This window comes from Solea senegalensis, linkage group LG3 (assembly GCF_019176455.1).
Source record: "Solea senegalensis isolate Sse05_10M linkage group LG3, IFAPA_SoseM_1, whole genome shotgun sequence".
NCBI classification, from domain to species: domain Eukaryota; kingdom Metazoa; phylum Chordata; class Actinopteri; order Pleuronectiformes; family Soleidae; genus Solea; species Solea senegalensis.
The window spans coordinates 6,533,469-6,558,916 of NC_058023.1; the positions used below are offsets into that span (position 1 = coordinate 6,533,469).

Genomic DNA, 25,448 nt, shown 5'->3' on the forward strand with positions numbered 1-25,448 from the left:
ATCATAGACTTCCATCTGCCTGCTGTAGTGCACACACATACTGTACACACACACACACACACTCCTTTTCTAAGGTGCAGTGACATCTATTCACGGACAGCATCACTGACATATGCTTTCACTTTCATCTAACGCGCTATAAACCAGGACACAGTGGCGTCCAGTTACAGAGAAGGACACACTCGGTTGGGGAAACACAAATCAGGTACATGATCACACACAATAACACACACACACACACTTATGCTGGATCATGTCATGACAAAGCGTTTTGTGTAATCACATTTTCAGCCCCGTCGAAACACGGAGTCGGAAGCTGAGATGGAGACATGATTTAAAAAAAAAAAAAAGAATAAAATAGCACAATTCAGATTTATGTTTCTCTGGAAGATGTCTCTCACCAGAAATACACACACACACATTCTGAGGCTGGGCAAGTTATCTATCAGTGTTTCCCAAATTTTTTACAGGGAGACCCACTTTTGAAGTCACTTGTGACCCAAATCACGACATAAATCGTGACGAGCAGAACACATTTTTTGCATGATGTCATTTCTGGAACGCCTGATAAAGTCCCAATTTCCAAAAGAGGTTTTGTAAATGAGCTCGAGCTGCAACTAACAATTATTTACATATGATACATATGAATGATATTGTCATTATGTTAATTATTATTTCCTCATTATTTAGTAGCTTTGGAAAGACTTGAGAATGTGTTTGTCCTGGTAATTCAGTTATTGATTTAAGTTTAATTACTGTATTTATAAAAAAAAAAAAGAAAGGACAAAAAGTAGACTTAGGTAGTATATTACAGTATTTTAAACCTAGTACCACTGTCCTGTAAGTCCCATCAATCACACTTATGCACATTCAGAGGACGCGATCGACTCACTGCAACATTTTTGCTCCCGTGCTGCCACTGTGTCGTTTCAGTATATGTTCACGGGTCCATGCAAATACTGCAATAATCCTCTGCAGCTCAGTTTACACTCTGTGATAACACCGGGCTCTTAATGCACTTAACACAGCTTGACCTTGACACGGCGCCCGACTGTGTTTAAGGATAATACTGATAACAGTTTATTGACGTTACCTCGACTCCGTTGTAGCTGAGGGTTTGTTTTTTTTGCCGAAACAGCTTTTGTGTCTCCAGAGAGACAGAACATGAGCAGAGATGCTTCCCCTTGATATTTGATATTTGAGACGTGTTACACAATAATGTGTTGTCTATATTAAATGTGAAACATGACATGAAACATCTGCATGTGTCAGTGAATCACAACAAATTGAACCTTTGTTTTGTCTTGAGCTGTACATCTTTTATGTATATATTCAGACATGTAAATGTGTGGTAGTATTATAGCAGCATTACTGCCTGTGTACCTGTGATGGAGTGTCTATCATTGGGTCATATTTCCTCTCCTTGCTCCTGCGGTAAATAGAAAACGTGCTTAACATAGTCATCGGCTGCTTTCGAATGTTGATTGCTGCGTTTAAGTGTCACCCTCTCTCCATTCTTTGTCGCACTTGAATGCAGCTCGACTAACCTGCACATTATGTTGTGAAATGGTGGTGGTAGATTTGTGTGCACTCCCAGTTGTATTTGTTGTGTGTTCACTTTAAATCCTGCCTGTTGCAGTGTCATTTTCATTATAGTGTACGTGTGGCGGCACTCAAATCAGTGTCCTAGCTGACCTTGGACGTAACTGGTGTTTTAACTTGTTTTTGTTGACAATTTAGGACCTTTTTCTGACATAAATACCAACCTTGTCAGGACCAGTAGTCCTAATGAAGACCAGAACCTTGGTTCTAATCAGGCAGAACCTATTTTCTGAGGACCTGGTTAAGTTTAGGGCTAAGATTTTGAGATGTGTTTAAGATTAGCGATAAGGTCTTGCATAGTCTGTCTGTCCAAATGAATGGACGCTAATGCTAATCGTCTTGAAATGGATGGAAATACGAGACTGTGTGTGTATTTGCTAGGACCTTTTCTGGCAGAAACATCAAGCTTTGTACGATAATAGACTGCGGGCGTTGAAGAAACACCGGTCGCAAGGGAGTTCCGTTTTTCATGTTGTATAAATTGTAAATGTATACCAGCTGATATATCTGTATTGCCATTTTTTTGTGATTGTTGTAGATTCAAATTGTTTTTCTTGCAATTGTCCATAAAGAATTTAGTTACCATCAAAGTCAAATCAAATCAACGGCTAAAACTTTAAATTAAGGGCAGATTAGTTTGCTCTTGATCGATTCATAACCTTTAATTATTTCAAGCTGTATTCATATTAATATTTATGACATGTTGAACCGTACGTAAACAGAATAAGTGCAGTATAAAATGTTTAATTAGATCCATTACGCAGTATAAACTGATTTTTGGAAAAGTGAGCTGAAAACGTCACATCGTCTGCATACGTACGAGTCGGCGGACCGTGAAAAGTTAATGTCATACTGAAAAGAAACGCGGTGTGATTGGCGGGCCGATAAATCTGTGTGTGTGTGTGTGTGTCATGCGTGAATCGTGAAGCCAGATGGGAGGACGTGACTAGAAGAGGTCAATAAGAGCGATGAGGGGAGGGCTTTTGTTTAAAATTCAAGGAATTGGGCGAACACGAAGTCTGAAGTCGAAGGTGAGATGGGGAGAAAAAAAAAGAGGCACAAAAAGAGCTTGATTGGATGGAATTAAGAAGAAGAGGTATTTTCTTTTTCCCCTGAGAAAGAGCAACATCAAAGCAAGAGAGATTTGGTGAAAGAGAAGGAGCAGCTGGGGCTCAGGAAGGAGATATGGCGAAGAGCCTCCACCACATGTCGTTTTCCTTCTCACCTTCACTTTATTATCTCCTCCTCTTCGCCTCCCTGGTTTTCATCCTTTCCATCTGTCTCTCCTTTACCCCCCCCCTCCACCCCCTCCCTCTCCCTCAGGAGACCCGCTTCACTGTTGCAGCCAAATCCAACCTCTGTTTTCTCCGCAGTCATGTCTGTCTCTCCCTCTGCCCTCCGGATAAACCCCTCCCTGCTTTGCCTGGATGCCGTCTCTCCACCACAGCTGTTACACCTATGATGGATCTAGCAGCAGGTGCAGTTTCACCTTTGCTGCCATCGTTTCTGGAGCGTCCAACACCTTAGGTGCCATAATGGCTCTGTCACGTCGACACGGTCAAACCATGCCATTATTTCCTGCTCAATTACGTTGCAGCACTGTCACGTTTTTAGCAATTATAAATGTAAATGTGAATTTGTTTTAAAGATCCAGTGTAAAAGATGTAGGTAGGGGTTAGGGACGGGACGATACCATTTTTGTGATATTTGTATTCAATACCGATATCACAATATCATAAACACGAGTATCTTGCGATACCGATATCAGTCCGATACAGTCATTTTAGACCATTTATGAACATATGAAGCTATGAAACACATTTGTGCCGAGTCATTTCAAAGACATAATTCTCCAACTGTGTCCCAAATATTGTTCTCCCAAAAAAGCAGAAATAAACACATCAAACATGACTCAGCTAAAATGCTTTTGCTTATTTGAAGCGTACAACATACAGTATTTTTGGGTTGTATTGGATTTCACATTTTTATTGGCCTGTGTCGAACCGATTCTGATTCCCAACCCTGGTAGGGGTAGAGGTTTGGCTGGGAATCGCTTCAGACTTCTTGAATCTAGTCAATCTCCAGATCTAAAAGTTTGTCTTGGGATGAACGTGTTAATCTGCGTTTCCATCGAGTGGAACGATTTTGAGAAGGAATTGTTGGGTTGGGAAACAGAATGTTTGGCATCACCACTCTCTGCAGTCTTCCGTTAGAAATAAGTGGCTTTCATTGAAGTTAAAGAGAACGGATTAGGTTGCCCTAACTAGACTGAGATTAGGATTACCCAGAAATCTAGAAACGATGGAGAAACAACCAGGTGGTCTGTGCCTGTGTCGAGGTATTGTCACCTCGGCATTAAGGCAATTTTGGCATTTCCTCATGCAGTTGGTCTGTATGTAAGAATACGAAGCGACAGAAACATTTTTTAGATGAAGAAGAAAAAGAAGAGGGACTTTGATCTGTGACAGGAAGCTTTGATCCGCCAAGAGGGAACTGTGGATTAGAATCCACAGAGATTAAGGGAATGGGAAGAGAGAGTGGGGAAGATAATGTGGTGGCAACTTTGATGTGCGCGGACGAATTTTGAGCCGTGATTTCGGACTTTGAATTGTGATTGGGATTATGGAACGTTGGAAAGAGATATTTTCAGTTTCCATACCAATTTTTAATTGGTCATGAACGCTTCAAACGGAACCTACAATTATACAGCCAAGAAGTGCATCATACAGTTTTAAGTAATTACCAGAGTTTGTAAGAGTGAAATCACTGCAAAATAAATAGTTTTTTGCATTTGTAGCGTTGGAATATGCACTACTATTGCTTCACGGGGGACGTCATGGTTTCTACAGCAGCCAGAATGGACAAACCAGCCGTAGATGCAATTTTTTTATTTTCCAGAGACGGCCAGGATTATGTCATGCTCTGTATTAAAGCAGATGTTGGCTGTTTACAAATCGTTGAACCATTTTCTGTCCATAAGATAGATAGATATTTAATAAATATATAAAGCAGAGTAAAAGGTTTAAATAAATTGACAAGGGAAAGTAAGATTAAAAGATTAGTTCAGGTCATGCGTTGTCTGTTTTTGTTTTTTCGTCCCTGAAAATCGCCTTGAAAGTGGTGAAAATGAGTTTTTAAATAGAAATGAATTTGACTGCATGTACAGCAACAGTAGACGTCGCAGGGGAGTTCCAGCTTTTAGTGAGACTTGACCTTCGTTGTCAGTTTTTGATCTTTTTCCTTGTTCTTGCTTCAACAAAACAACAGAGTTGTTGGTGTTGAGAGACTGGAGCCGCTGCCTTGTTTACTCTGTTGCTTTTTCTAGCTGCCGGTTCCTGTGGTTTTGAGATTGTGACACCTTTCGCCCGTGTCAATCCATGTTAGGTGAAAAGTACAAAGACGCATGTTTTTTTTATTACACAAGTAAAGCTCTCTTGTTTTGTTGTTGTGGTTGTGTGTGTGTCACAAACACAAAAATAGGCCCCACGCCTCTTGTAGGCACTATAAGGTACAGTAGGTGTCTCATCTCTGGCTTTTAATACTTTGCTTGTTTCACAGATTAAATTCAGGCCAAAGGCGAGAAAAGAAGAAAAAAAACACAAAAACCATAACACTTAGCGCTTCTGTATTTCTTTGAGCCATTTGTTCACCAGGTTACATAACAGTACATTACTCTGTTTGTAGCAGAGATTGTATGAGATTTTAGATTTGAGACGGGCGCTTGTGTCAGAACGTAGTGTGCTCTGTGGAAAGAAACATAGACATGCATATACATTATATATATGTTGATGCTGTCAAACGTTTAAAATTTTTAATCTGATTAATCATGGGATAGCTGTGGATTAATTGTGATAGAAAAAAATAATTCATGATGTTGTAACAGGAAGGTAAATGACGGAAGGCAGATATGTACGCTCAACCAAATTTATGGTATTATTAATCTATAAAATTAACTTATACCCACTTAATCATACCACACTTAAACTCAATTTGGCTTCCTGATTTGCCTCTTAGCTAATATAGGATGCGTTATTCAGAATCAGTCTAAAAGAAAAATCAACAATTTATTATTACAAGTTATTGATTTCAGTAGCAAATGTCGGATGGATGGATGGATGAAACTTCTTTCTTTCTTTCGTTTTGAACAAACATCTGCACTTGCACACACTTAAATGTGGCCCTCTTACCTATTCATCTTTTAGCCAGTTGCTGAGTATCGGGTGTTTGCTCTCTCCACTGGCCCCTACAGTCTGTTGGTGGGGAAAACCAGCCTTGCAAGATCCGGCTATAAGATCAAGGCGGCAATGGTTTTATTTTAGACGTTCATCATGGCAGATTCGGCGAAAAAGCAAGCCAGGAAGAGCAAATGGCCGTGTGACCGAGCGATGGGCCGCGAATTGCGAGAAGCATGCGAAACGGATGCAGACCGGCATGGACATGGTTCCACAGCTTGGGTTCGCCGGCTCCGTTGAAAACAAATGTAGGGGAAGGGAACAGGGCAGCGTCAGCTTTTACGACAGTAGATGGATGGATGTTTACTGTGGTGTCGCAAAAATATGCACCCCGAAACTGTAGGGGGAGCTCCTTAGAGAAAGAAGCGCAGAAGTTTCCGCTGTAACAGCAAAACAAAGGAAGATTCTGACTTAAATTAGACTATTAATACTAACACAGTTAATATTCATTACACACACACACACACACACACACTTGATAAGCTAAGTATAACAACATGAAAATAAGTTTCCAGCCTCCTACGCTCAATCACAAGTACAAAAAACTCAAAAGAGTCATGCCAGGATTCAGTCTTTTTTTAAACACTGTGGTTATGAGCAATAGGTTTATGTACACACACACACACACAGACACACACTTCTGTCGTATTACCTGTAACCTACTTAGGCCCATGTACACTCACCCACTCTGGTTCTTTGACTTTTTCTCCCACACACACACACTCATCCTGACACTTGGCACACACAAACACTCATATCATACACACATACGTGTGTTGACTCATCAATGTGAATCACTTGCAGCGTCACACGGTGTCAGGCTGAATGTATGATGCTGATATCGGCAGAGCTTGGTGGCAGAATAGGAGTTCTCGCGTCGACACGCAAGGCTGTTTCTCTTTCAAAATAAAGGTCGAAAGAAAGTGAACATCAGTTTGTTTTATTGTTTATAAATTAAATGTCTTTTTCTTTATAAACTGGTTTTTACTCCTCACCTAAATAAGGCTTTTCCTCAGCTATTAGGAGATGGCACAGTCTGGTTTGTCATTTCCTGACACGTATCAGATTGTGACACATCTTGTCTCATGATTGAATTGTGTCGTTAAGAGTTGTGAAATGCTTGTAATTCATGGTGAAATTCACAACATCTGCACCTTTTCAGTGTTTAATTCTATAAAATACATGATTCCTGAGATGATCTGATAACATAATATCAGCTTTCGGTTTAGTGAAAACCCTTAGCACAAACCTTTCAAAAAATGTTCATTATTGGTCCTAATTTTTGAATAATTTCTTGATAAAGTTTGATCATCCTTCTTTTTGCTTTAGGTTTTGTTTTTATTTCATATAACAACTTTTTTTTTCCTCTGTTGAGGTGCAGTTGCATCAACGTTGTCTTACGAACACGACTTTGGCGCTGTGATCCTTTGACGCGTCATTTATGTCTTTGCATTGACTTTGTATTTAATCTCATTGCAGGAAAAACATACTTGGCATTTTGTCTTTAACTCACTTTTATGTTGTTGTTCCTCTTTGTGGTTTGGAGGACGTTATTTTTGTTTAAGTAGGTTAAAACTGATCTTTTGTAAACCATTGCTTTATTGTAATACATGATAGATTAATATTGCCTTTATGTGTCATATGTTAAAAAAAGGTAATTTTGGCCTGTTGGCAGAAGGACCAGACGATCATAAACTTGTTAAAGACCAAGACAGAAACCATCGAGGCCAGACGAGACTGGAATTAATACAAAATCAATCCAAATCCTATTTTGGAGAATGATGCAAGAGCCATGCAGGGATAAAGATTACGCTGGCTAAAAAAAACAACAACTCGAGATTTTTGAAGAGAGTAGGGAGCAGCATGTTATTTACAAAAATATGTTGCACTTGGAGGAAGGTTTGTGGAAAAAATAAGAGCAGGGTGAAGGGAATTTCTTTTGGAAAAGCCTTGAATGGCGGGAAGGGAGTGGGCAGGAGTCGAGAGATAGTCCTGCTTTTGTTGGCGGGCAGCGGTGGACAGCTTGTGTTACTGGTACTGAGATAAGAAATGGGGGAAATGAGCTTGCACACACACACACACACACAGAGCATTTATAGAGGTCCCCTAATGCAGTGTGTTCCTGTGACCGTGACCCTCTTGTAAGAGCCTGCCATCCCATAATGCCAGTGACACACCTTTGAAAGTTGATAGTGGATCCATTTGGACGTTTACCCAAAGAAACACCCATATTGGTCAGGGAGCAGCGGAATGATTAATAGAGTCAGTTTTTTTCAGTTGCTGTTTGTCTGTCAGTTGAGGAACAGAGAGTGTTTTTTTTTTTTTTATTCTGTGCAGAGTGAGACTCTCCGTGTTCCGTATCCACATCACGTTTCATCTTGCACGTACCTCACTTATTTAACCACTCATGACCTGCACCGTTCTCATGTAACCCTTCTATACATTTGTTCTCCTGGTTCTGTTTCTGCTCAGAGAAGTGAAAAACCTGAGTCAAGTTCCCTGTACATGCCCTCATACTTGGCCACCTGATTCTAAATGAGGTTCACCCCCATTTTATGTCCTTGTATTTTTTTTTTTGTGGGTATCAGTGGACGTTCTCGCAAAAACCTCAAGCAAGTGTCCATGGTTGCCCTCTTCTGAGGAGTTTGTCACCATCTGGACTGTAAAGTGTTGTGCTCCATGGAGCACGAGCATATATATATATATATATATATATATATATATACGAGCAAATATAGTGCGTATAGTTCGCATTGTCACAAAATTGTCACTATTCAAACCTGTGAGCGAAAGTTCAAATTCCAACCCTAAGATCCCATTTGAGTTAAAAATGTACTGCCTAGAAGGACACCAGACTGTCTGAAGTGGTCTTAGATCCATTCTTTTGAATGCACCCGTGGCTCATCAGAGACATAACATGGATAACACACGGTAAACCAACACCAAAACATCTAAAAAGCATTTCGTAATCCAAGTTTTTCCGATTTTACCCAAATCTGCTGACTCACCTGTTAGCTAGTGATGCAGCGAAGGAGGCGTCGCAAACAGGCAGCACTACTACTGAAGTGTCTTCAACCTCATGTGACTAATAGTAATAATACAAACTGTCAAATAGTGTGTAATGTAAAAGAAGTTCTGACTTTATTGTACTAACAACATTTATGTCATCCTGACCATAGGGGACTTCTACAAATGCAGTATTTCCCACATCTCTGATACTACTGCACTAAAGTCTCACAAATTTACACTTCATTTTAGTCGACAACTTGCAAGCATGTTCACCCAGATTCCCATTAAAATCTCCTGCGTACGAAAAACCAAAACAAAAGCAGCAGACGTGGAAGGAAAGGTTAGAACAACAAGAAGCTGACGCCTCTCAAAGCCATTAGCTGATGAAAGGCTGTGTTAATGTCACGTCCTTGTTATGGATTTATTAAAATTCACCTTGAACGTCAAGGTGAGTTTTGGAATCTAGTGTTTCTGCGGCCCCGAAGAGGACGAGCGATGACAGGAGCTGAAAGCCAAAAGCCCATTTACACTTACATGTTTTATGCAGGAGACAGGAGATTTTGGAGCATTTGCTCACTTCCCTCCAAAGGCCTTTAAAAGACCCTTGATTGCATCTTTACGACTCCGCCACAAGTCTTTACACCCTGGAATTTCAAGGTTAATGGCTCCTCAAGGCAGGATGCACTAGTGGCCCCATTAAGAAGTAATGGAAGTCTAGGGCACATTAATGCCTGTAAACAAATAGTTAATCCTAATTAATCCCATTTAACCCCATTAAAGGTCCAAATGCTATGGCTGGGTTATGAAAACGTGAACGCCATATTCTCCACAAAATTATCTTACCTTTGCTGGATGTTTTATGGTTTAAGGTGACGAGAAACTGAAATAAGGATCTTACTCAAGCATTGGAGCATAAGTGCTTTAACAATTATGAGAAAAACTTAAGAATTGTTCAGAATCAAGTAGCAACAGTCTCCTAGTGCGTGTCTGCTTTGCTTTTAGGTAAACTTGGCAGACGCTATGAAGGTTAAAAAAAAATGTGATCAAAAATCTGATCTGCAGAACACGCAGAATACCTGTTGCGAATTAAAGGTCTGCCCTTGTAAAGCAAGGCCCTTGCCTAAAGTACATATAAAGCCATGTTGGCTCTGCTAACGGATAACGATTTCCGATTTTGTGCTGAAATGACAAATGGAAAAAACGGATAACGAGCGTTTGTTCCAATTTTGATAAATACAAGTTACGTGACCCGGAAGTGACCTGTGACCGGACAAGACAAGAAGAAGAAGAAGAAGACTACCTGTGATCAGGAAGGGATGCATAATCTAGTGTTGGGACAATGAAAAAAACGTAAAAAAAATGGACATTTATGATTCTACAGATATCTCTTCTACGCATTTCTCGTCCAAACACCAGCAAAGTTGCCACTGCACACACTGGTGCACTTAGTAAGGCCACTGCCAAGTATGCAGGCTGTCAAGTGAACTGTTGGACAGTGATGTGATTAAGAGACAAACACTGTCTTTCTTATTAAACTGGTTGCAGGGTGGCAGCATCGATCGATACACACTATATTAAAAACGACCTCTGTTGTCGTCGTTTTCTTATATTCTCCCTCTTATCTTCTCCTTCCTTTTGTCTCTAATTGATAATAAAGCATTCATGCATATTGATTAACCAAAGAACAGTTATCCTCCCCCGTGTGTTTGCGTTTGTTTGCTTCAGTCACGAGCCGGTCGCACTCGCTTGCTAATTTGTGTCAGCGGGATCGGATTCTCGGCTCCACGAGGACAAATATTGATTAAGATGCGGATCAGGACGTGTCTGCAGTGACTGTAACTGGGGAGAGATTAAAAACCTTCAGGCTGCTTCTGTCACTGCTGCTGTGTGTACGTGTGGACTCGCAGCTCATCATCAGGACTGTGGTTAGAAACTGTTTCGACAGAGCAGCGCCGCATCTGAATACTAATGGTGAGGCTTTTCGGTATTTTTAGAAGCTGCAGCCGTGCACAGGCACATTTAAAATTTAGGTACTCATTAAACGGTACCACAGGACTTCCATTTAGTGACATTAGCACTCAAACTTTATACAGCATAGTTTGCCCAACAAAAACTTTATTTGGCTTCTATTTTGGACAATCTGTTGGACTAAATAACATTTTAAGTCATGGCCCTTTTGAAATATGCTTACATTTTATAGATGAAACCACCTGTTGTCAATTATATAGCATGTAACTGCTCCAAAACTGGGAAAAAAGGTTTTCCCAAGGTGATGTTTAGGCACTACGACAAAGCAGTAATTGAAAAATATAAACTGACAAATCATCTTAATAAAGGTTTTCCTACCAGTTTCCTCTTGAGGTTTGTTGTCTGAGCCAACTGCTCATTAAAACCATAACATTTGTGGTTAAATAACCCCCCTACCCCCCCCAAAACATAGGTGTATGAAGTTTGTTGAAGTTCAAAAGTTGTCTGACAGTGTGATATTCAAACCACTGCCACAGAGGTGCAGCTATGTTTTTAGAACAAAATGGTGAATCAAAAACCCACATCATCATCTCCTGCTCCGTGAGTCAGATGATGTTTAATTAGGATTCCTCCTACATTCAGGCGGCTGTTGATTTTCTCACAATCTCCCCGAGTAATTTAAACTCTCTTTGTGAAAAAATTCAACACTCGTCTGTAGGTGTGAAAGAGATGTTGCGACGGTGCGTTGTTTATGTGCGTGAAATACCGCATATATCTTTGTTATTCACAACAACAATGGCTAACGAGGAGATAAGTTTATGTCCATGTTTTGTTTTTGTTGCGACTCCAACCTGAAGGCAGTCAACACGGAGGTGATGTCACTCCCTTTTCCCCAACTTCAAACTTCCGATGTAAATGTGACGTCCCATAATCCCTGACTCAGAATTCCGGAGTTTGTTTTGAATGAATCAATCCCAACCCAGCTGGAGATAAACATTCAGAACATTTACATGCACAGTTTAGTCGAGCTAAGGGCATAGTCCGACTAAGACAGGCAGAGTATACATGCCGACAATTGTAGGTGGCGCTGTATCTCTCAATAAGCTAGTGCGTATTGAGTCAGTTTCCTGTTGACCTTTACGTCGGGGAGATGGACACTGCTGTGGTCTTGTATGCGTCGTACCTGCTGTACATGTTAATAGTGATACAGTAGTGATGTGGTTGCCGCGCTGTCCGAAGAAAGACACCGCCATCGGATAATTCAGGTATGTTAGTCCAACTAAGACGCTCGATTTTTGTCGGACTAATGTGTTTACATGACATTAAGAAAACCGAATTGTTGTCTTAAGTCTAGCTAAAATCAGATGTTTAACAGGCATGAGTGGCCTCGGTGAGTCAGCTGATGAGAAGTCAGTGTCTAAATCGATCACCGTTTAGAGATGATAAAGACTCCCTGGTTAGGTTTTTATTACAGGCTGCTGCTATAGACGTTTAGCATATGTTGTACATTTATGTTTATGTATTTTGTTACGGTGTTCACGTCTGTTAATTCCATGCACACAGCATCAGTGATGGCGTTTGTCAGCCTCTCCTTCCTTTTCATTTTATGAGACTGGAGGGTTTGTCTGATGCACCACTGTGTGTGTGTGTGTGCGTGTGTGGAAAAAGGAGGAAGCCTCAGCCTCACTGGAACCTCACTGCTGATGTGACCAGAATGCCAATTATCTATTAAACCAGGACAGAGGCGTTTACCCTATACACACACACATATATACGTATACAGTACATTCACCTATACAAACACAATGGTCTGTCTCTCTGTATCTGCCTCCCCTAACCCTATCTCGTAAAACTTAACTCAATTCTCTCTCATCTAAATGATTGATGTCTCTGGCATCGAACGCCACACCTCAGTCCACCGCTCTCTCCTGTGCGGGCTCCGCCTCCTCCTGCGTCTCGTTGGCCTTTGCAGAGCTGTCAAAAGGGTCATGCATGAGAAGCAGAGCAGCCTGCAGAGCGTTGTGACTCATTCCGCTCTGCAGGCAGGTCGTTCTCCTGTAGAGAGTATAGAGCAGAAAGCGTTAAGCCTTAACCCTGACCCTGGTGCTATTTCTTAATCTCGGTTTAAATTTAGGCTCAGGATGGGATTAATGAAAAAATAAATAAATAAAAAATCAGAGACTGTATGACCTTGAAAATTGAGGGTCTGTCAATAAATTACACCAAGTCGTTGTCTGTAAAAATGTATCTTTCCCGTGTCCTTCTAGCCTCCTCGGTGTAATGCTAATGTGCTTTTATTTTGGCAGAATGAGAAGAAGGAAATTGTCCCCATGTTTTGAGTCCTTCAGAGACACCTAATGAATAAAAATTTAGCTAAAAAATATACTTATACCTTTTTATTATTTACGTGCTAAATATGGCTCAATGCCAGTTTTTTGTGTCCGATACTATACCGATATCATGACCACAGAATCACATCAGATACCAATATTAATATTATTAATTTAATTCAGTCTTACCTTAAATAAGTTAAAAGAGATAAAACATGGGTGAAAGTATCAGCCATACAATAAAAGAACAATAAATAAAAACAAAAATAAAATAAAATACTCATCCCTACCAGCATCCATTTTGTTACCTATTGCTAATGTTAGCAATGAATTTTGGTAACAACCAAAATATCTTAAACGGACAGTCTTACAGGTTTTTTCCTGAAGCCAAATAGGAAGTGAAGATATTGAATAGCCACCAGGGGGCGTACTCCATTTGAATGCAAGTCTATGGAAAAGTAGGGTAGTAGCTTTGAATTAACACTTGATTTATAATGCGAGGAAACATTTTACTGAGCAGTTAATGATCTCGTTAGGAAAACAAACAATAAAATACGGCACAAATGAACGTGATTTAAAAATGTAATTTAATTTTAAACCTTTCTTTTTTTTAAAAATCATTCACATTTGGCATGGTGGTGACTTACACATTTACCTGAGAGATTTTTTTATTTCACTTAATTTACTACCCTCTCAAGTCATTGAGGACAAAAATGTCCACTTCCAAAAAAATGCTCTTTTTTTATTATTATTGCAGCAGTCGAGGAACATTAGCAGTGTAACACTTTGGAGCGGTTTTCCTGCTCACGCTGTGCCGCCTGTCACTCGTCTGTTGTAATAATGTCCATCGAGTGCCTGGAATCTCGTTTCAGTGGAGTCATGCTGTTTGCATCGTCACATATGCAGCAGAGGAAGAGGAGGAAATGAAAAAAATGATTTGGTGGTGATGCTACTGCGAGGGCTGCTGCTGCTCCGGCAAACTGTTGACATCTTCACAGGCTGTCTCCACTCAGCCGACAGCTATTTTAAGCGCGTTGTTAGTGAGGAACCGAGTGCTTGTTATTTTTGCCGCCTGCCAGAGTCCACACTACGAGATATTGTTTACTCTCTCTCTTTATCTCTCTCTCTCTGTACCTTTCTTCCATTCTTTCTCTGTCTCGTTCTGCCTTTTGTTGTATTGTCACTGTGTGTGGATGCTTTTCACTTCATGCACATGTTAATTGGTATAAACACATTTACTCTGAGTGTGTGTGTATGTGCGCTTGTATTTGTCACCTCTGCAGATTCAGATTTGAAGTGTCGGGTGGTTAAGGTTAGGGTAAGGCATTAAGTGGTTTAGGTTAAGGTTAGGGTAAGGGGCTAGGGAATGAATTATGCCTATGATGTGTCTTCACTATGAATGAAGCGCAAACGTGTGTGTGTGTGTGTGTGTGTGTTTGCAGACAATCGATAAGCTTATTGAAGTCCTCTGGATCAAAAAAAATGTACTCACACACAAACTAGTTTGTATATCTTAGTGAGGACACATCATAGACATAAAGCGTTCCCTAGCCCTTTATCCTTACCTTAAATATCACAACTAAGTGTCTAGCCTTAACCCTAACCCTAAAACTGGGTCTTTAACCGGGCAAAGCCCTTTAAAGTTGCGAGGACCAGGCAAAATGTCCCCACAAAGATAGGCTTTTAAGTGTTTTTGGGCCTCACAAAGGTAGAAATACAAGTACACACACATAGTCCATCATTTTTGGATCGCCACCAGTTTTTTTTATGAATGTTTGAAAAACTTCCACTGTCCCTTTTCCTCCCATATTGTGTGTTTTTGTGCATGGGCGTACACGTGTATGTGTGTGTGTGTGTGTGTGTCTAAAGGCCACTAAGCTCTGCTATAAATCCACCAGGATACAAGTGACTGGAAAGGTTGCAAATAAATGGATGAAGGGGAAATGGGACTTGGCCGACTTTACTTCTAGGGCTTATGCTGAAACACTGTGTGTGTGTGTGTAGCCTTGTCATTAACTGTAGAGCAAGTGATGCTTTATTCTGTGTCCATATAACTCTTTATGCCTGCAGCCATTTTGCTCAAAAAAACAACAACACGGTAGTTGTTAACTATGTAAATTAGTAACGGAAATTATAAGAATTTGTATTTATATAGTGCCTCTAAAGGGACTCACAGGACCGACAGGAAATTAAAAGAGAATGCGTTCATGCACAAAATATGTCTTCTGGGACACAATACAGTATAGTTTTTGATCTTAAAGGTGTATGAATTATTCAGACTCTATTGACTTTTTCAAATGTGATCCGACAAATATGTATTAAAGATAAATGTGTCGAGATGTCAAAGATGTAGAAAGAAGTGGTATTAACAATGAAGGTGATGATAAATGACAGAAAGGAAAAGGCAACCCAAGAAAATAACAGATCTAAACTAAAGTGTGTGAAAGGAGTAGGAAAGAAGTGTGAACCCCTTTTTAACCTTGTGTTTTTAAACTTGAATGTTTTCAATAAAAGAACTTTCTAAAGTAGAGAGTTGGAAACGGACTCTTGTTTAACAGGTGCAGTCTTTTTTTAGCCTTGCATTATTGTGATTAGTCCATCGCACAAAAGGAAAAAGAGCACCGTTCCTTTGTCTCTTATTTGTCATCGTGTAATTACTTTGTGGTAAAAACAGTTTTAAAAGCGATGAGTCGGCACTCCTCGTCTGCTGTGGTGCGTTCAGGTGTTCACGTGGGAAGCGTTCGCTGTCACTGACTCACCGTGAACTCGACTGGTTTAATTGTTTTAATCGCTCTGGCTTCAGCTTAATTTACTACCCTCTCATGTCATTGAAGACACAAATGTCCACTTCCGAAAAACTGCTCTAAAAACACTACAGATTTATATTTTTGGTTCTCAAACTGTGGCATATGTGTGCCACGAGTGGTACGCAAGCTTTTCTGGTGATACTTTGAGGAAAATCCGAAATAATGTTCTACTGTATATACCAGAGTAATAAATTAACTAATAATAATTAGTGTAACCTAATTTAATTCCACTATATCAGTGTCTGAAGTACTGTACATGTGAGGAAGAGGAGGATGATGAGAGAGCAAATTATTTAATTGGGAATAAATCTGCCTCCTGTGAAAAGACCGTAGCTGACTTTGCTTGGCCTATGTATGGTCCACTGTATTTTAACGTTGGTGATAATAGTGTGACTTCGAGAGCTCAATATTTTCTCAGGTGGTTCTTGGGATAAAACATTTGTCGACCACAGCTGTGCAGGATATCGAAAAAGATATTAATATGATCCAAAAATCCTATATTTCTGCCTGCACATGCTGTAAAAATAACAATAAAAAATAAATAAATAAATAAAAAATCACCAGCAGCATTTTTTTTTGTTAGCTTAGTCATGTTGTGGCCTGGTTATTCTTTCTTTATGGCAGAAGAAACAAAACAGGAGTACCGATTCACTTGAATCAAAGCTGGAATTCACATTTTGGCATTTTGAGGAAATCTCTCTTCAATTCACTCTGGTTTGTATCGTGTGTATGAGGTATTGGATATCACTCCGTGTGTGTGTGTGTGTGTGTTTGTGTCGGGGACAGACTAATCCATGTAATGGAATGATAATGAGAAAAGGAGCAGGGGAGGTGAACAAAGGGAGGAAGATCCGACACCCGTTCTCAACAGTAGATCCTTTGATGTGAGGAGGAGGAAGTGGGGGAGATTAAAAAAAAAGAAAAAAAAGGGAGATGCAGGTGAAGTAGAAGAGGAGATGAAGCAAAGGACAGGTGTTGTGTGGCAGGGAAAAGAGGACGTTAAATAAATGTAAGGACATGGTGTGAAGGTCAGTGTTTTTGCACAAATGACACGTCAAGGTCACACCTCCCGTGATGGGGTGGTTGTCAAAGGAGACGACGGCGGCACTGTGTTGTACATTTAGACACATTTACCCTTTTTATTAACACCTTTTTTTATTCCTTGTCGTCATTAAACTTAACGAAATTGAGGACTTCCTGTTGAGTTTTTCACATTCTGTCATCTTTCCTTTATAATTCATCACCGGGTGTGTGTGTGTGGGGGGGTGCTTTCCAATAACTGACAGACAAATGAGAAGAGTTGGCTTGTCTTCAATAATAAAATAGCTGTTTCAGTGAGCGGTGAATGCACTGCTTGTTCTTTTAATAAATGCTCCCCAATAATTTGTCTTAGACCAAGAACCAGAAATATTTACATTTAAGAGGCTTAGAGATCACAAAACCCTCAAACTGATTAATCAATTATCAAAATAGTTGACCCTTAATTTAGCAATCGATTAATAATCGAGTCATTGCAGCAGCCCTGATTCGCTACTTCTTCTTCTTCTGTTTAATAATATTCCAGCATCCTGGAGGAAAAAGCGGCTTTGTGTCTCTTTTTATTGTCCTCATGTCAGACAGTTGTCGTCTTTGTGGAGACGTTGTGTCTGTGTCTGTCATCTCACTCGTCTCTCTTCTTCTTCTTCTTCTCCGCCGAAATCTTCCTCAGTTTTCATGTCACTTCCCCCCTCTCTCGTCTTTCGTCTTTGTCTGGTTCCTTGTTGTTTCCTCCTCTCTTTACTCACTCACTCATTCATCTACAGCTTCCTTTTGTGTGTCTTCCACCGTCTTCCTTCCCTTGTTTCCTTGCCCCTTTGTCGGCCTGTCTGACTTCTCTGACATTATCTTCTGTCTTTCTTTGTTGCCGTTTTTTACTCCTTTATTCTCTCTCTCTCTCTCTCTTCTTGATTGCCCCTGCAGATCTATTTTAGTGGTTTACTTTCTGACTCTAAATCCCAGGATGTGAATTATTGAAGAAAACTGAGGTTTTTTGTTTTTTTTTTATGTGTGTTTTAAACTGTGTTTAAAAAGTTTCCTCCTGCCAAAACTAAAACAGCAAACAATACACTATATCTATTTTTTTTTATTTATTTATTTATTTTATTTTTTTTTAAAGGATTTAATGTACAATTCTGGAAATCTAAGCCAATGTGGAAGTGCCTGAAACCTGCATTCTCTTAAATGACCATCAGGGGGTGAGTCTATTTGGGTGGTAATGAAAGTTTATTTGCAATGAACTTAAATTCTCACTTATATTTTAATGTTTTGCTGTGGATTTTATGATTTCAGTTGCTAGTTTAATTTTGTAGCAGCTGTCACATTAAGTGGCCTTCTTCTTCTCCAGATACATCCTCCTCCCATCCAAATATGGTCTGCAATTCAACTTTATTGTTCTTATTTTAAGTTAAGTTAATTAAAAAACACCTGCGTTTATGGCGGCCCAAAATAATGGAAATCGTTTTTGTGCCGGCACAAAAAAAGAAACACTTTTAACACAAAAATAGCAAAACCATTTTAAGCCAGAGTGAGACATTTGTTATCAGCTTGTCATTTCGTGAAAAACCACAAAGCTGCACAAAACGCCTCCTCATGTGTCACTTTTCATTCCGCGAACGAGGAAGAGGAAGTGATGAAGCGGGAGAAAGAGGACAGATTATCAGGGTCACAGGCTGGTTTTTTCCCCCGGCACAGATTTATTTAACCTCCGTGTTACTGCGTGTTTGTCTCTGCAGACTCTTCAATCTGACCCTGAAGAAGCTGATTATGCTGAAGGAGCTGGATAAAGACCTCACGTCTGTGGTGATCGCCGTCAAACTGCAGGTAGGAGGTCCGACATGGGCCGTAATAAACCGTTCAAGCTGTGACCGGTCACTCTTAAAAATCCCTGCGATTAAATTTCCCATACATTTTTATCTTTCCATTGACATTACATCATAAAATCCCTATAAAGAGAGTTTTACTACAAGCTAAACAACCATAAAACCTGCAAATTAGAGCAAAAAATGTGTTGGAATATGCTCCTCCAGGGTTATAGCCAGGATTTTATTCTTAAAACTTACACTAAAATATCAATAATTAAGTGATATAATTGTATAATCTGACCATGCTCTTTCACTTGAAACCTGTGCGCACATTCGCAGCATTCATACACATTCCTGCGTCTTCGTGTAACAAGTACTTGCAGCAGAAACCTATTTTCAGACTTTCCCCAGCAACAAGAAATGCTATTTTCTGATTGGCTGATAGGTAATAGCTAATTCAAGACAGCTGTATGAATGAACAACTGCGTCATCGATTCATAGATTTATGTGCGGTAAGTTTTTATCACTTCTCAGCGTGAGAAATTTCATATGTGGCGTGAAATACGACGTAATACCACGTTTATTGTTATTTCCACGCTTCGATGCTAGCATGATTAGATCACTGTAGCCACGAACACGACATGTTACAGCAAGGAAATCGGCACGGTATTGACACTGATGTGCAAAACGGAGGATCGCTATGCAAATTTTTTTAGCGTAACAGCTGTAAATTATAGTGCGCTAGCTAGAACCCTGTCCTCTTCTTAAGGCCCTGGTATACTATATGAATTGCGTCATCAAACCTTACGCCGTCTTTGTCTAATAACAACAATCATCATATGAATAGTAATACATTTTATTTGTATAGGGCGTTTCACAAATGCTCATAGGCACAAAAGCAAAAACACACACGACATAAATCACACATGAAAAGCATGTTGAAGGTTGATTGTTTTTGTAGTTTCTTCGATTCTTCGATTCTTCTTCCATGCTGCCACAGGAGCTTGACAGACACTCACCCTCCTGTCAGTCACGTCATCGTGTTTTCCAGCCTCTCCGCTGTTCCCCTCACTCCTCTCTCTGTGTGTGGTTGATGACAGTTCATTGTTTTGACTCTGCTGGAGTTCATCAAGGCCCGCTAATAGAAATCTCTCCCCTCCCTTTCTCCCTTTGTCGCCTCCTCAGGGCTCCAAGCGGATCCTGCGCTCCAACGAGATCCTGCTGTCGTCGGCGGGGCTGACGGAGACCGACCTGCAGCTCACCTTCTCTCTGCAGGTAAACACACACACACCGGCACACTCAGAGGTCACAGAGGTCAGCTGAAAAACAAACTTTGATCTTGTGTTTTCAAACGGCTGACGCACTGCAGAGAATTAAAGCTTAACCCTCTTATGACCATCATGATAATTAGGCCGTCGGGATTTATTTTGATTTTATGGCAGTAGACTTGTCAGGAAAATGTTCAATGAGTGAGTGCTTCTGCCCCTTTTTTCCAAGATAACTTTCACTTTCTGGCAGTTATTCAACCGTTTACGATTACAATTACGGTACTGAGAAGCTGAGAACCTAGTTTTTGAATTTTCTAGATATTGCAAACTGTCTAGGAGTTACGTTAATGAGAAGTGCACATGCCAAAAATTGTAACAGAAGGTTTAAACAGTGACAATGTTGTCACTGTACCTTCAATGAGTTCCATTTGTAGTCGGAACTCACAATTTTCCGAGGTCTCGTGTTTTGACACAAACTCGGTATCGGTCCGATACTGGTCAAAATCACTGGATGTTGTGTATCATCACAAACTCGTATTGAACCCAAAAAAAGTGGTATCGTCCCATCCCTAGATTGAACAAACAAATGTGTTTTCTCAGTCTGATCCAATCCAGATTATCAGTCCCACAAACACAGCTGTTTGTTAATTGTGCGTATTTTGTGTGTTTGTCCACTGCAGTATCCGCACTTCCTGAAAAGGGACGCCAACAAGCTTCAGATCATGCTGCAGCGGCGGAAGCGATACAAGAACCGTACCATCCTGGGCTACAAGACGCTGGCGCTGGGACTCATCAACATGGCTGAGGTACGGGGCGGTTTTAAAGGATGGTCGTATATTTCATCATTACTATAATACTGATGTTTTTTCCTTTTATTTTGAGTTTCTAATTGACCTTTTTTCATCTGAAGAAGTTTACAGTCATAAATCAAATCTAAAAGTCAATAAATCCAACTGAGAAACTGAAAATGAGCCATAAATTAGGGATTAGTTTGACATAAGGAATTATGTCAGAATAATTTTTGCGCGGGCAGAATTTGACCACATTTATACATTTTCCCGGCTCTAATCACTGCTCTGGAGGTTTCGTTGTGTTTCCCAGTGGCGAGCACCTCTGCAGCAGCAGCAGATGGAGGTTAAGCCACGTCGCCTGCGAGTTGTCGTGTCAGCAGAGTCTGCGAGCAAAAACGTCCCTGATGATCCGAGCCGTTAACCCGACTATCTGCCGGTCACGGGCTCATTTCCCTAAACGTGCAGCCTCTGCCTCGCGCTTCATCCGATCCCCGGCGTTACTCGATTTCACTCGAGTGCCGTCTCTGAAGTGCCAATGTCTCTTGTCTCTCGTCCTTCAACAATCATCATCTCTCATTCACCGCGGCATGCTTGGAAGCATATGTATCCCCGACCTTCATTTGACCTTCGTCTAGACTCGTATTAAGTGAGTGCTCTTTGAAAACAAACTTGTATTTTTGAACTTTTGGCTCGGCGCTCTCGTCTCCGCCACTCTAAATGTCGCAGTTAATCAAAAACCCCGTCCTTTTTTTACTAAAAGCTCTTTCCCTGTCTGCTTAAATGTGAAGACATTATGAAAGATGATTTATGGTGAATCAGTGAGATACAGTACATTGAAGTCTTAAAGAAAAATACACAAGTCTCTCTGCTTTACACATTCAGCTGTTTGGTGAAAAGACTCAAACTGAAACAGAGTGGTTAGCTTATGCTACGCTCACGCCGCGCCGCGAGATCACTGTAGTTCACTGGATTCTGGAAGTGGCCGTAGGAGAAGACAGACGTAACGGGCATTTCTTTTCACCATCAACCATGTCTAATATCTATATAACACATTGTTGCCCTCTATTTCAGAAGAAACCGCTTCCAGCGATACTTTCGCACGCTGACTGGCTAATTTGACGACTAGCTACTAGCTTGTATCGAGGCCAGGCCAGCTTCGTCCCAGCTGCGACGCCGTCTGCTCCAAGGTTATCGTAGTTAACGAAAACTAACGATATAATAGAAACTAAAATTGAAAAAACTTATCTCTTATAAAAATAAAACAATGAGACTCACTGAAACTGAATTGTGTGTTTACAAAACTAGCTAAAACTAATTAAAATTGTAGAGAAAATCTTCGTAAATTATTTTTTGGGTTCATATGGAGTGTGTTTTTTTTTATATAATATAATGAGTTGTGTATAATTACCATGGGCAATTTACCAAGGATGCACCTGCGGCACAGATCTGTGCCATGTGACAGTACTTATTATTATGACCTGTATGGGGGATGATTAAATTGCAAATGTTTTTTTTTTGTTTCATCTCAATGGGTTTAATTCCTGGTTAAATTTAAAAAAAGTAAATTAAGAAATAAAGCTAAAAGAAACTTTGACTAGGTCCTTGCACTTCCATGTCTGTTCTTCCCTTTTCACAAGTTTTCAAGGCAGCGAAAATGCCAATTTTATGGGGGGAAAAATAAGTCTCTCTGACCTTAAAAAAAAAAAAGCTTGTAAAGTACAACCCAGTGCCAAACTGCTCGTCCTGAAGAAAAGGCCTCAGTAATGTGATGTGATGTGACTGTCGCAGTGCATGTGAAATGAAGTCAAATTTTATTTATGAGGCTGCTTTAATAGTCCGGTTGATCTGTATAGAGCTTCACAGAGGGCAGAGTTCACAGACGCAGACTCGCAGACGCAGGCCAAAAGGGTCAAACTCATTTCCATCGCGGCCACAACAGTAAAGTTGACCCGCGTGAACTCCGTTGGCTGATTCTGTCTAAATGATTTAAGTGCCACACTCTCTGGGTCATCAGTTCACTTCGTACTTGTGGGAAAATCGCATTGAAATGTATTTTTCAAGACCTTGTGCTTCTTTAATATGACAGGTAGTTTTTTAATTTTTATATTGAGCCAGCAGAGATTATGAAAATGAAGCGTTGGATATATTGCTATTATAAATGCTTTAAAAACATCAACCTATACGTAAATGAAAACACGATACGTCGTGAAATATTGTGTCATTTTGCGATATTTTATAATATGTAGCTCTTGAGGCACCAAGTATCGTTTTCTTTTTAGCATATAAACATCAACTTCTTTGTGGATTAGTGCCACTTGAGCTGATGTGTGAGTATATCGCAATATATTATTTTGCAAATATCGTGATAATATCGCATCATATCGCCACCCCCACAATCAAAAAATGCTGATTTTTAGAAATCAGGACAGCAGACAGCTGTTAAATTATGATTATGCCAATTTTATCGTCATATATTTAGCCGGCTTTCCCTTTTTTCCTTCCATCAGATAACAAATAATACAAAATAAATTAGGAAATAAATAGTAAAATTAGAAAATAACCGTTAGGTGCAGCCCTGATTATTAATTATGGCGATTAATTGGTCTTCCTCTGGTGAAAAGCTGAATTCACACAGTCAGGATTTAATCCAGGAATTATTATTTATTAATCTACCAAAAAACATGAAAAAAAAAAACCCCATTATAGTTGACATTTACACAAGGCAGGATGACAATTCCACATTTTTGTGATTTTTTTTTGCTCCCACCGACTGGAAGAAAAAAAGTCGTGTGAAGCAGATCTGCTGAACCTCATCCCAGCGAGTGAGCGAGTAACGTCTGCCTTTAATGTACGGCCGCGGCCGAGGCTGTCTCTGTAATAACCTGCCCAGACTCCATTACCTCTGTGAGTGTGACCAGACTGCTGACAGAGGGCTGCACGTCACTCACACGGACAATTCTCATTCACGTTTCATCTGCCGTTCGCCTTTTCACGGCGTGAATCCCCTCACTGCTGTTTTTGTTTATCATCATCTGCCTCCTACATTGTTCACCTACATTATCTGTCCTCATTTCCTCTCTGTCTGCAGAGGCTTCAGTCCGTCTCTTTCGGCTCTGTCCCTGCTGTTTGTTTTAGAAAAGCCACACTTTGGCTATATAATAAGCTTATTTTCATCCAATACTCTCCAGGATTCCTATCACAGGGTTCTTCTGACTTGAGTTAAGGCCCTTTTTCTTTTTTCTTATACTTTACTAATCCTTAGGGAAATTCTTTCTCTGAATTTAACCTGTCCTCTACCAGGAACCTTCCTAGAATTGGGAGCAGTGAGTAGCCACTGGGCAATGGGGGTTGGGTACCTCGCTCAGATGTACTCCAGCCCTTTGACCTGGATGGGGACTCAAACTGGCAACCCTCCGGTTACAAGCCAAGTTCCCTTTCCAAGCCCCAACTTCCCAAGGTGGATGCAGTGGGAAAAAAAACCACCCAAAAATAGGAAAAAATACTCACAAATGTATCAGGTATGACATGATTAGATGACCTGGAGGTCAAAGTTCAAGGTCAAGGTGGCCTCAATATTATTTTTTTACTCTGGTCAGTAGGTAATTCTGGTTTATAAATTGAGAAAATCAGGTGGAACTTTCAACAGGTTCTAGGTTCTCTGGACAGATGTGTCCTCACACTTGAATGTCCTCTCTCCTGTTGTCGTCTCCTTCCTCCAGGTGATGCAGCATCCCAGTGAAGGCGCTCAGGTCCTGGGGCTCCACAGTCAGCTGAAGGACGCGTCGGTGCCTGTCGCCGAGGTCCGCGTCTACTCCCTGTCCAGCCAGCCCATCGACCACGAGGGACCCAAAGCCAAAATGTCTGGTAAGCAGCACATCGGCTCGCCGCGTCTGTCCTCGTCTCCGTCAAACTGTTCCCCCCGTTGCACGATGCGTCATCTGTTTCTGTCCCTTCAGATCGCTCTCCCGACATCGACAACTACTCCGAGGAAGAGGAGGAGAGCTACTCATCAGAGCAGGAGGGCAGCGATGATCCCATTCATGGCCAGGTTTGTTTTAAAGATTTTCTCAACAAAAAGTAAAAATCCCATCTGAATGTTCCCCATTCGGTAAAGTTATTTGTAGACAATTTGAAGACAAACATCTCAGACTGCTTAGAGAAGTCCGAGTGTATATATAGAAGTTATATAATCTGTTCATTAGATTAGAGGAAAATGAAATATTACACTTAAAAAGAGCTATTTTCCCCCCCTCTGACTTCACTCACACAAGTTATACTTGTTAATGTGATGTTTTCTTTTTCTCTCAGTATCTCTTCGATGAAGAGGACGAGGTGAGGAAGAAGAAGCCGAGGCGTAAGCTCACCTCCAACGCTGCCATCACCAGGGTGAGAACAAAAACACGCCTCCGTCTGTCTGTGTGTCTTGTCTGTCATCTCACTCATCCACCCTCTCACCCTCTCACCCCGGGAAGCAGCTTGTTTTGTCTGTAAGGCAATTTGCTGCAAACCTGCTTCGTGACAAAAAGCCCTTTGAGGGAATAAATGAATCTGATTGGACCGTGCTCTCCATCCCGCCCCCTCGTCTCTCCGCTCCTTATCTC

At 40.6% G+C, this 25,448-nt stretch overlaps 2 protein-coding genes across 20 annotated transcripts in view; one reads left to right on the top strand and one right to left on the bottom strand.

Annotated features, from left to right (window-relative positions):
* Window positions 1-25,448, bottom strand: part of LOC122766468 (calcium/calmodulin-dependent protein kinase type II delta chain) — a 557,529-nt gene that overhangs the window by 153,238 nt on the left and 378,843 nt on the right. The gene's annotated exons all lie outside the window — the stretch shown is intronic.
* LOC122766461 (phosphofurin acidic cluster sorting protein 1-like) overlaps window positions 1-25,448 on the top strand; it is a 42,196-nt gene that overhangs the window by 7,963 nt on the left and 8,785 nt on the right. The window contains exons 2-7 of the mRNA XM_044021331.1: window positions 18,720-18,807; window positions 19,974-20,063; window positions 20,737-20,862; window positions 24,567-24,711; window positions 24,804-24,895; window positions 25,156-25,233. Coding sequence (XP_043877266.1) covers window positions 18,720-18,807; window positions 19,974-20,063; window positions 20,737-20,862; window positions 24,567-24,711; window positions 24,804-24,895; window positions 25,156-25,233 — 619 coding nt within the window. The remainder of the gene's footprint in view (window positions 1-18,719; window positions 18,808-19,973; window positions 20,064-20,736; window positions 20,863-24,566; window positions 24,712-24,803; window positions 24,896-25,155; window positions 25,234-25,448) is intronic.